Source organism: Osmerus mordax, unplaced genomic scaffold (assembly GCF_038355195.1).
Source record: "Osmerus mordax isolate fOsmMor3 unplaced genomic scaffold, fOsmMor3.pri Scaffold_220, whole genome shotgun sequence".
NCBI lineage: Eukaryota > Metazoa > Chordata > Actinopteri > Osmeriformes > Osmeridae > Osmerus > Osmerus mordax.
This window is the reverse complement of record NW_027120532.1, coordinates 9,339-20,715: the sequence shown is the minus strand read 5'-3', so window position 1 is coordinate 20,715 and position 11,377 is coordinate 9,339. Positions and strand designations below refer to the sequence as shown.

Here is an 11,377-nt window from a genome sequence, read left to right as displayed (position 1 = left end):
TTTCACAAGCAACAGCCAGAATGCAGATGGGGAGAGAGTGCAAGAAAGAGGGAGAGATGGATAATTGGTGTATTACCGTCCTTTATATGCAACTCCTCTCGGTAGCCATAGAAACCAAATCTCACAGGAGTGCAGGAGTGTGTACGAGGCCTTAGAAGTTGCACTGGCTTTGTTGGAGAAGGGCAAGGGCTTCTAACTCAAGTGAACGGGCTGATTTCCAAATGGACATGCTACAGAGCGGACTGATTGCAAATCAAGGCCTAATGATTCATTTAATTACCATCATTCGGGTATGGTCATTTACATTACCACAATCACGTTACCTTAAGAACACAGAGGCAAATGACATTGTGATTGTGATTCATAGTGACAACAGAAAATTAGATTTATTTAATATATATATATGACATCCGTCAGAGAAACTTGCAGAGGAACATACAGCTGTGATGTTAAACAGATGCAGTACGACTTGATAGTCAACAGCATCCTCTGCTGGTCATGAGCACACGGGCAAAAACCAGTAGGTTTCCACTCCAACACTTATCTAGAACACCTGACTCAAATAATTAGCTGGTTGATCATTTAACTAGTGTTGAATCAGATTGAATAAGAGTGGTTGGAGCAAACACTGATAAGGTAGCTCTCCGGGAACAAGGAATGGATACCCGTTGTATAGGCTTTAGAGACATGATCTCCTCCTGCATCAGGCAGCATACATCAGGAGACATTTTCAATTTTTTTAAACGAGATTATCTCTTCGAACAGCAAATTCATCATTCCACTGACAGCTGCAGACCAGGCAAAATAGGATATTACTATATTTAATTCTATGACAGCAGTGTGTTTTAGTATTCACTGTTTTCAGACCACGTGATGGAAGACAGAAGACATTAGGAGTTAAACTTTATTGTTGTAATAAGAGCAATTGGATCGCGCAACACTATACAGTACATGTGTTTGTCTGTAAACTGTTTAATGGAATTGTTTGATAAAATAACATTGAGTCCCATACCATAAGAACTGACACAAGGGAAGTCGCAGAAAATGATAGGTTGAGTAAGGTTGAGTAAGCAGACTTTTGAGGTTAGAAAGTTACTATCAAGTAAAGACTAGAGCGAAACAAAGAAGAGATGAGACAAAGGTGACCTAGTGAACCAAACAGGAAACTGGTCACAGCCAAAAATCTGGACTGTACCACTGCTGCATTTGGACGAAAAATTCTCTGATCCTTCTCCATCTCGCTCTACGATTGCTGGAATCTTTCAGAGTGAATGTAATGTACATGTCAAAGCAGGAGAAAACACATGACAGTTGATTAGAATAAACGGGTGTCATTTAGTGGGGCAGCTCGTGGGGCACCAGCTTGTAGTGCGAGCCGCAGGAGGGGCAGCGCTGCGCCTCCCCCTGGTGGAGCCAAAACCACACAACAGCCGTGTTGTCCTCCTCACCTACAAGCGGAGACATTATACATCATCTTCAATCCATGATAAAGTCATGACTACAAATGGTGTGTTGAAACTAGAAAACTACAGACAGTAAGAATGGAAAGGATTCATTGAAAGAAGGAGGAGAGATTACGTACAGACACAACCAACAATCCTTTTGGTGGTGATGGAGGGCACAAGATGGGGGTCCGACTTTGACCCAGCATACTCCTTGGGCTTCAGCATGCTGTACGGATCCTGGCGAGACGAAATGTGAACCGTGAGGAATTACATGGGGAACATTGAGTACATGTAGATGTGGAGATGACAGCAAACTAGCTTCTACGTTATGACCTAGACGACATGCTAATCTTTCCACAGCAGTGGAATGCAATTGTCTAGATAGCTATAACTTAATCGTAAAGGCTTACCGCTCCCTCCTTTAGCGCAATCATGATTTTCTTTTCCATGCCAGTGGCTTGCTCTTCATCAGTGGGGATTCCTGATAGAAAACATCAGTGTCATTAGCTAGCAAGTTGCATCCTGTTAGCCAACCATGTTGACAGCAGACACAGGGTTTAGCTGCTAGCAAAATGGCTACTTCCGTGCTGACTAGCTAGCTTTATAATGTACAATTAATGGCAGTAGCTAAGAAAGGTTAAGCTAAATAACTATTCCACACGTGAAGCTGGTCAGACCAAAATAACTAACTGTACTTGGATATCCTAGCTAACTAGGTTACAATTAGATGCCATTTTGCTAACTAGCTACAGAGCTAACAACCACGATAGCATCAATGACGAAACATTGAGCCGTACGAATTAGCGAGAGCTAGCTCGACTGTCCTTGGCAGACAATTGTACGATATTATGGGGTCGCATGCATTCGTTAGCTTTATCTTGTTTATACGTTTCCAGCTCACCTCCCACCGCCATTCCACGGGCAAGAGCAGGAACCGGGGCAGCCCGGCATGTTGTGGATGCTCTAAGAGCAGAGCGAAGCAGTAACCTTGCAGCCATTTCTCCTTTCAGCCTTTCACAACTGGTGGTGCTGCTGACTAATGACGTATGTAGTCCATCTAACGGTCGCAAAACTATGACGTATGGTTCTTATTTAGCTGCCAAAGGCGTCATTAGAAATCAATCCGTAATCGTCCTTTAAATTGTACCAGTATTAAACCTTTTTAGTATGGTGGGTAATAAAACGGCCGCAGTAGTAAACACTGATAATTTCTTAACTCTTGTAGGCCTACTGGCTATTAGTTTTTACAATGTACAGACTGAGAATTGAATAGGCCTATGCACTAACCTGTCAATGTTCGACTTCATGTCAGCCACTTGTTTATATGAGTACACGAGCGCATGGTCGTTGTTTTGAAGTTTGCGCCACCCATGGAGGACGTTTTGATTTTCAACGTCAAACAACTAACATTATTATTTTGTATGTTTTTATTGATCTGATGAAAATTGATATCTCAGAGTTGAAACACACAATATTTCCATGAAGTAACATTTGGGAGACAGTAGAATTGTTGCTGTTAAGATTGATCGAAAGGTCTACAGAAGCTGAACATAATTGGCTGGGAACATTCCGTAGTGTCCATCTGGTCCAAATCCTCTCCACCAACCCTCATCCACCATCTCTATCCCACTGATGATGTCATCAGGGTCAAAGGTGATCTCAGAGTCATCAGCTGCATACAAGGGCAAATGTCACAATGAGGAAAATAGGAGAAGCAAGAACAAAGAATTCACACAAATATTAGAATTGAGCCCAAGGAGGAGATAACAACTCACCAGCCTGGTAATCATAGAGGGCTCTGGCACAGGTGCCCTTTTCAAAACCCGCCCCTTCTAGCTCCTCCACCTAAGACAGAGGAAAACAGTCATGTGGGGTCAGGTGGCTAAGCGGTTAGGGAATCGGGCTAGTAATCAGAAGGTTGCCTGTGCGACTCCTGGCCGTGCCAAACGATGGTGTGTCGTTGGGCTAGGCACTTTACCCTACTTGCCTCGGGGGGGGGGGGGGGGACTTACTCTAAGTCGCTGAATGACTAAATGTAAATGTGAAGCCCCTGTATGAGTGCGTGTGTCCTCCCCTGCCCACCTCCTCCCCTGTGTTGGCACTGGTGAAGCCCAGAGGAGCGACAAGAGAAGAAGGAGCCCACAAAGTCACTTGTGTCGACTCACGGTGGATGTGATCTGGCAGACGTCCTCATACAGTCCTCCTTCATCCCCTGTCCCAGCCACTTCCTGAGTGCCACTGTACAGGTCGTCTTGACAAATGGGCCTCTCTGCAGCCGGAGAAAGAGAAGAAAGTCTTTTGTGTGCTGGGGGTTCGTTACCGTGGCAACGATATGTGTGAGGGCGAGGTGGATCTTGAGGTGGATTCGTGTGCTTGGCTGAGTTCAGGGAAAAGGGGCTTTGTTGTTTTGTTGCCTACCCTGAGCTGCGTCATCTGCATCGACGTCAAAGTCATCTGACCAGTACTCCTCCTCTGCGTAAGCCTCTGTCACACACACACACACACACACATAATAAGTCTAATTTACCACACCATCAATGACATGTTCCTGAAAGCCTTTGTGATGGCACTAAGGGTGAGAGGTTCCATTGATGTGTCAGTGTGTGACAGACCTTCAGGTTGGACAGGTGAAGCTGGTGCAACAGAAGAAGCTAGTGGAACAGGTGATGGAGATGGCACAGGTGAGGCAGGTGATAGGGCTGGCACAGGTGAGGCAGGGAGGGCAGGTGATAGGGCTGGCACAGGTGAGGCAGGGAGGGCAGGTGATAGGGCTGGCACAGGTGAGGCAGGGAGGACAGGTGATAGGGCTGGCACAGGTGAGGCAGGGAGGGCAGGTGATAGGGCTGGCACAGGTGAGGCAGGAACAACAGGTGAAAGGGCTGGCACCGGTGAGGCAGAAATGGCAGGTGATGGAGTTGGCACAGGTGAGGCAGGTGATGGAGTTGGCACAGGTGAGGCAGGTGATGGAGTCGGCACAGGTGAGGCAGTGTTCTTGGGGAGCAGGGGGGCAGGGGTTAGTGGTTGGGATGGTGCTTCTCTCTCAGTGGACTTCTGGGACAGGAACGGGCTCTGTAGCTTCCCTAAGATCAGAAGACCAGCGGGGAAGAGGAGAGAGAGGCAGCAAGTTTGTCCTTTATGTCGTTTTGCTTTCATGCGACCAATACAGGTGAAATAAATATTTGTAGTTTTTTTTTTTTACCAGGTTTAAATGTTGCCGATCCATTGTTCAGTCCTGCACTCTGGTCTCTCTGTATGAATACCTCTTTAGGGTTAAACGACCTCTGAGAGATCAAACTTGCAGCCTCCTATTAGTGACACAGATCAAGCCATGTGGTGTATTATAATAGTGTGCATTCTAAGCCTCTAACACCCTCACGCACATCCACCCCTCCCGATGTTCAAGTAGACTCACGTTCGCTTTCTGCACAGAGGCAGCGGAGTGTATCCCCCAGGCAGGCTTCCGTACCCTCTCCTGCTGCTCCTGAAAGTGGGAGAATCTCAACTGTCAAACACCCCACAACCAACATGGATGTCCCGTGGTCCATCGTGTCTGCGAAGGTGCAGCCTGACGTGTTACCCTGCCAGAGTGTTTGGCAGGGAGGGAAAGGTCAGCTCACCGTTTGTTGTCGCTGCTGCTCTGCAACCTCTGTTTCCTGTTGCTTCTGATAGCTCCTGTCACACACACACACACACACACACACACACACACACGACACTGTCAATGTTGCACAGTATACGACATGTATTCCTGCTATTTAAAGATATCCAGAGTATGCGTGGTTGAGTGAGAAGAGACAGACTTCTGCTGGTCTATCACAGAGGCTCTCTCCTTCGCCCTGCAGTCTCTCTGCGCAGCTTCCAGTTCATCTCTCTCCTTTGTCTCCCTTTCCGTCCTCTGTCGGTCTTCCTCTGCCCTCCTGCTGTCGTCCTGACGACGGGCCTCCTCGTCCCTCTGAGAGAAAAACGGGATCATTTGCAAACAATCCCGTTTTTTTCTCCAAAATATGTTAAGAAGTATTTTAATGGATTGAAATATGTCCATTTTTCTTTTTCTTCCACCATTCAGGAATGAGTTCCGACGTTTATCTGTTCCCATACCTGAGACTGGGCCCAGAAGTTGTCTTTGTTGGTTTTTTGGATCTCCTCCAAAGCATTGGTTTTTTGATACACAGAACCCTGTTTAATGTAGGAAGTCATTAGTACTGTCGTGGGGGGGCGGGGGGGGGGGGGGGGGGGGGGGGCGGGGGGGAGTGTGTGTGTGTGTGTGTGTAGAAGAAAGAGCGCCAGTGTGTGTTCTCACCACAGATCCTCTGGGTACATCACTGTGTTTTGAGGACTCTTTGTTAAAGTTATAATTGGCCCCTGAAGCCTTGGCTACTTTGTTCAAGATTGTCTCCGGATCCACATCCTCCTCTGCACGAGCATTTATGGTCACATGCGCTCCCTGGAGGGAAGACCGCACACAGATGATTGATTGGTTGTTTTTAATTTCCTGGATGATTTCTTGATTAAGGCAAAGCAGGTCAAACTTACCTTTAGGAAGGTGGCCATAGAGCTCACATGATTGGCACACAGGGCCTTCCTGGAGTCCCTAACCCCTTCACCAGTCTGAACACACACACACACACAAATGGGAAAACAAGGACACAAACCAATTATTTAAGTGTTAAGTGTACTAAGAATGTTGTGTCTGTATGTGTGTGTGTATGTGATTTTGTGTGTGTTGGTTTGTGTGTTTGTGAGTGTTTAGTTGTGCACGTGTGCTGCTCACCCAGTTAATGAAGACAAATTTGGGCAGGCTGGAGTTGAGGACCTGGACCTTACAGAAGGCATACATCACTTTCCCACTGCTCAGCTCCTCCACCATCTCCTCCAGCCCACCAGCTACATGCATACACACAGATCGTACAGATACATTTATAATACAGTACTCATAATGGGATTATTTACATGGTTTTCTTTCAGGTACTAATGAATAATAATCACACATGCCTCCCTTGTCTGCCAGACGAATGTCATTGCTGTTGCCCTCGTAGGTGAACAAAGCCCTGTAAAAACACAACCACAACACACAGGTATGCGGATGGACAAGGACTTCTTTTATACTGTGGGACAATGCCTTTGACAACACCTCTATAGTTGGTTAGCCTGTTTCAAAATGACACGACGAGCAGTAGGCTTCTGCCGTCTTGATTTCTGTGATTTGGACCACAATAAAAAAAGAAAACGAGTAGCTCCATTTCGTTTTTGTGAATAATCTGTGCGGTAAATGTAAGGTTTATAACGCTCCTCTCACCAGTTTGTGTCCAACTTCGAGTCCACTACTTCTTTATACGCGGCCGTAAGTGCCGCGCCGTTTTTACTCAAATTTACTGCCATTATGTCAGCTCGACCCTCGCTGTCAACAGAAACTCTTGAAGAAAGTGTAATTCCACTTGAAATCTATCCCTACGAAGAGTATAGTTTCAGACTACAACGCTCTTGATCCGACAGGTTTATAAATGGTATACCCAGAACGAGGATAAAACCAAGTAATTATAAAGAATTTATTCCATCTTCGAAGCGCGAGTAATTCTCAACCAGCCGAGGCCTACTGATTATTTGTGTGTCGGTATTGATTGTGTGAGATTTGCAGAACAGGCTGCCTTCTGCAGTGATGTGGAAACCAGTTGGTTTAGAAGTCAGAACCTGAACATTTACATTCTTAGTGGGTGCACCTGCTCATGTATGCTCCACTCCAACCGAACATATTTAACAGACTGAAGATATTGACCATGACTGTAGAACAAAAGGTGTCCTTACCAGCACTCTTAAAAAGAGATTGGACAAGGTCTAAAGTGTAGTAGACTAGGCCAGGCCTGCACCCTGCATGTAATACTGAGGTCGGAACACTATTGGTTGAACCTCTTATTCCAAAATAATTGGCATTAATATGGAGTTTGTTCCCACTTAGTTTATATAACTGCCTTCACTATCCTGGGAAGGCTTTCTAATGAATGTTGATGCAGGATTTGCTTTCCTTCAGTCACAAGAGCATTAGGGATACAGGGCACTGATGCTGGGTGATTATGTAGAAAGTGTTAGAATTGATCCCAAACTGGGGGCAAAAATGCCCTAAACAATTCTATTAAATGTATTATCTCAAATGTTTTTGATGGCGTTTAGGTCTGAGGTCAAAGGGTTCTGTTCAGCCCAGTCTTTCCACACCAAACTCTGCAAAACATTTCTGTAAAGACCTTGCTTTGTTCATGGGGCGTTAACAAGCTGAAACACCAAAAGGCCTTACCCAATTTGTTGCCACAAAGTTTGAGGCACATAATTGGCTACAATGACATTTAATACTTTAGCATTGAATTTCCACCAGGAGAACTGACGGCTATTGCAAAAAAAACATTTAAATAAGCCCCATTTGATGATTGGTTGGTTAAAGTGAGGTAAGGACAACTCTAGTGTCTATGGCCATGGTTTTGGAAGGGGAAGCTGATACTGTATCTGGACAAAATCTCAGCCTTCTGGACACTGGCCATTCATTTGATACTATATCTGGACAAAATGTCAGCCTTTGCACTAGCCATTCATTTGATACTATATATGGACAAAATGTCAGCTTTCTGGACACTGGCCATTCATTTTTTACTATATCTGGACAAAATGTCAACCTAGCCATTTATTTGATACTGTATCTGGACAAAATGTCAGCCTTCTGGACACTAGCCATTCATTTGATTCTACAGCTCTGTAAAATAGACCCCTGCACCTTTTTCTTTCCTTTCCAAAAACGTTGAGAAGGAAAGTTTTGAGTGAGGAGCAGAAGGATTCAACTTGCAGTGGCCTCTTAAATGGAACCTTTCTGTTCCTCACTCATAATCTTCCTTTTCAATGTTTTTGGAAAGGACGTAAAGAATGTTGATGTCTGATTTTTTTGAGCTGTATAATGTGATGATCAGATGTCCAGATACTTTTGGCCACATATTGTAAGTGAGAGCAATACTGAAGTTTCCCAGCAGGTGTCTCTGTCGAGCCAAAAAAACAAAACACCAATGGGATTAGTCAAACATTCTCGTGAGAGTTCTCCTTGTGTTTAAAAACCTAGTAATCCGATACATTCACATTTAGTTTCACTGAGATCGCAAGATCGTTGTGGTTATCCTGCGAGTATATTCTTGTAAAGCCTAAAACGCTCTTAAATACTTCAAGCCTGAAATGTCTGTGAAATTCAATGTGTTTATGTGTGTTAGTTTTTTTTGTGCGTGTATGTGTGTATTTCAAACCTAATCAAAGCATGATGTATTTACCGACACAATAGAAATAGAAAAGTTCATCCCCTTCTGAAAGGTCACTGTGTTGCTTAAAGGGATGTCAATGTGCGCATGTGTGTGCTTGTGTGTGTGTGTGTGTGTGTGTGTGTGTGTGTGTGTATTTACATGTGCATGGGTGTGAAGTTCTAGAATTTCTCTCCTGATTCGGACACTGACACCCTCCCAGGCAGACGATACTGGAGACCAGCCTTGCCCCTGGGCTGCTGTTTTGTGCATGTATGTGTGTGTGTTTGCCATGTTGTCTATTTTAAATGTTGTTGTACATAAGTGTAAACATGTTCCCCTCCCCCACAAACACACACACTTCACACACAGACACACACTCACACTCATACATTAGCATGTGTGGAGGCCAGATGAGTCTATAAGTAAATGAATAGGGTGATTGATAGACCACAGCTCAAGAGCAAACTATCCCCTGGTGCTTCTCATTAACCCCCGCCCTCCCACCCGCAATCCTACCCCCCCCCCCACACACACACACACACACACAAATGTACCCCCCCAACCAAAAACTTGCCCCTCCCCCATCCCAGAGTCCCTCCGCTCTTGTCTCCCCACTCTTGTCTATCTGAATGACTCCCTCCTTATCTGCCTCCCCCCCACCCTCCCCTAACAAACCTCCTTGCTCCATCCTCATTAGGGTCCATTAACATTCCCTCTCTCCCCCCCCCCCCCCCCCTCCATTCTTCTCTGCCCCGCTGGTCAGCCGCACACCTCCTGACCAACCAGAGCTGAGAGCTTTGTGGCCCTGCAGGCATGAGAAAACTGCTGGTGGATCACCGATGCAGCACCTGATAGGCTTCGACTTCCTTAACAGAGCACCAGTAGCACAGCTGTCCCCCTCAGTGCAGTTGTCCCATGGAGAAAGCTTTATCAGAAACATAACCCACTTAAGGCCCCCCCACACACACAAAACCACACAGACGTAGCGATTGACCAGATAGTGGTTGGCGGGGGGGGGGGGGGGGGGGTTAGACGCTTTTTACCCATAAATGTTACACATTTAACACGCTTAATATACATCGAACACACCTTCTCCATTTTTTGGGATCGCTCACTCACTCTTACACACACACGCTCGATTACGCGCACACACAGGACCACTGCTCACACATACAAGTCCATTGTGAGCAGCAGGTTCCCCATGGAGAGCAACATGGTAGCAATTAGAGTGCTCCACCTCCTTTCTCTCCCTCTTGTTCTGTCCCCCCCCATTCCCTCCATAAATGTGTGATGCTGCTGTTAGCGAGCTCCCTCCAGCTGTCACTTGATAAAAGTCTCATCCTCACCTTGCCCTCTTTCTGCTACAACACACACACATACACACACACGCACACACACACACACACACTAAACATACACTTAGTTTCCTTTGGAACAAAAGAGGGATTTCCTCCCCACTGATACACTCGCAAACTACTCACACAGTTGAGTATTTCCACACTCGGAACATGCACATTTCATCAGCTGCAGTCCCACAATCATTCAGTTTCTGGCTCTTGGGATGGCGGAGAGTTAAGGAGGGCGGGGGGGGGGGGGGGGGGAATTGGGGTTTTGGGGGGGGGGGAATTGGGGTTTTGGGGGGGGGGGGGTGGACTGGAGGGCAGGAGGCAGCTCCGTTTACACCCCCCCCCCCCTTTCCCAAAGATGTGCAAAACTTGTGGGCGGAAGAGGCCCTTCAGAAACTGGCCTCATTCCAAACACTGTACCCTATCAAATACTAATCCCCCTCCCACTGACATACAGCTGCAGGTTTTCTTCGCTATGCGTGTCTCACTCCCACGTCAACTGACTTCAACAGGTATGTGGATACGGTTATGGCGGATATCGGAACAACATCTTCAGAGAGGAGAACATTTCGTAACAGAATCACACGCCACTCTGCCTGAACGCTTGCAGATTCGGGGGATCTAACCCCCTTCCCTTCACTTTATGGCAGAAATGAAGCCGGATGTGGTGAAAACATTTTCCTACTTTCCCCAGTGGATTCAAGACTCCATATGTACTCTGTGCCCCTCTCTTTCTCGCTCGCTCGCTCTCTCTCGCTCTCTCTCTCTCTCTTTCTCTCGCTTCCCCCCTCCCCTTTGCTGACTCAGCCAGGGCAAGACTGAACCCTTCTCTCCGTTCTGCTAAATAGAGACCTGTTGTCCAGCAGTCTGCTGGGTGACATTCTGGTATGCAGGCAGTTTTAAGTAGTAAACTGAACAAATCCTCGATGATTGAAAGGGTCAAATCACTAGCAGGCTTTTAGCTGGATAAACCTGTATAGCAGTAACAACTTACACAGGCACACAAACACACACACACCGTGTGCCAGCTTGAGTTGGCTGCGGTGAATTTGAAGATTTATATGTCACTTCTGTGGTAAAATAAACCTATGAGGCCAGAGGTACAAAAAGACACTGTCATCTAGAACGACGTTGACTGGCAGACAAAGGCAGGGCTCTTCCCTCAAAGTCTTTGGAGCCCCAGGGCTACAAAGAGAACGAGGGCAGGAGAGAAGGAGGGAGACGGAGTGAGAGAGAGAGAAAGCGCTTGAGGGACAGTGAGTGGAGGAGAGAGAGAGCAAGAGAGAGCGAGAGAGGAGAGAGAGAGAGAGAGAGAGAGAGA

The 11,377-nt window shown here is 46.3% G+C and overlaps 2 protein-coding genes across 2 annotated transcripts; both read right to left on the bottom strand.

The window, feature by feature from the left end:
- Positions 1–886: 886 nt before the first annotated feature.
- On the bottom strand, positions 887–2,476 carry cox5ba (cytochrome c oxidase subunit 5Ba). Its single transcript, XM_067232151.1, has 4 exons — positions 2,347–2,476; positions 1,856–1,926; positions 1,583–1,682; positions 887–1,448 (listed from the first exon to the last, which is right to left on the bottom strand). Exons 1-4 carry the CDS (start codon positions 2,441–2,443, stop codon positions 1,336–1,338), a joined length of 381 nt encoding a protein of 126 aa, XP_067088252.1. The 5' UTR covers positions 2,444–2,476; the 3' UTR covers positions 887–1,335.
- A 378-nt stretch (positions 2,477–2,854) lies between these two features.
- On the bottom strand, positions 2,855–7,055 carry LOC136939529 (drebrin-like protein B). The gene is made up of 15 exons (XM_067232150.1): positions 6,742–7,055; positions 6,438–6,493; positions 6,217–6,329; positions 5,979–6,053; positions 5,746–5,889; positions 5,544–5,621; positions 5,246–5,397; positions 5,063–5,117; positions 4,858–4,926; positions 4,645–4,750; positions 4,058–4,525; positions 3,864–3,929; positions 3,611–3,714; positions 3,221–3,290; positions 2,855–3,117 (listed from the first exon to the last, which is right to left on the bottom strand). Exons 1-15 carry the CDS (start codon positions 6,822–6,824, stop codon positions 2,981–2,983), a joined length of 1,776 nt encoding a protein of 591 aa, XP_067088251.1. The 5' UTR covers positions 6,825–7,055; the 3' UTR covers positions 2,855–2,980.
- Positions 7,056–11,377: the final 4,322 nt, after the last annotated feature.

Excerpts from the sequence above, each read along its gene's own strand:
- cox5ba (XM_067232151.1), bottom strand. The coding sequence starts at position 2,443 with ATGGCTGCAAGGTTACTGCTTCGCTCTGCTCTTAGAGCATCCACAACA. Across the intron at positions 1,927-2,346 it reads CCGTGGAATGGCGGTGGGAG|GAATCCCCACTGATGAAGAG; the intron begins GTGAGCTGGAAA and ends GTTTTCTATCAG. Across the intron at positions 1,449-1,582 it reads AAGGATTGTTGGTTGTGTCT|GTGAGGAGGACAACACGGCT; the intron begins GTACGTAATCTC and ends CTCCGCTTGTAG.
- LOC136939529 (XM_067232150.1), bottom strand. The coding sequence starts at position 6,824 with ATGGCAGTAAATTTGAGTAAAAACGGCGCGGCACTTACGGCCGCGTAT. Across the intron at positions 5,622-5,745 it reads ATGTACCCAGAGGATCTGTG|GGTTCTGTGTATCAAAAAAC; the intron begins GTGAGAACACAC and ends TACATTAAACAG. Across the intron at positions 3,715-3,863 it reads TGCAGATGACGCAGCTCAGG|AGAGGCCCATTTGTCAAGAC; the intron begins GTAGGCAACAAA and ends CTCCGGCTGCAG.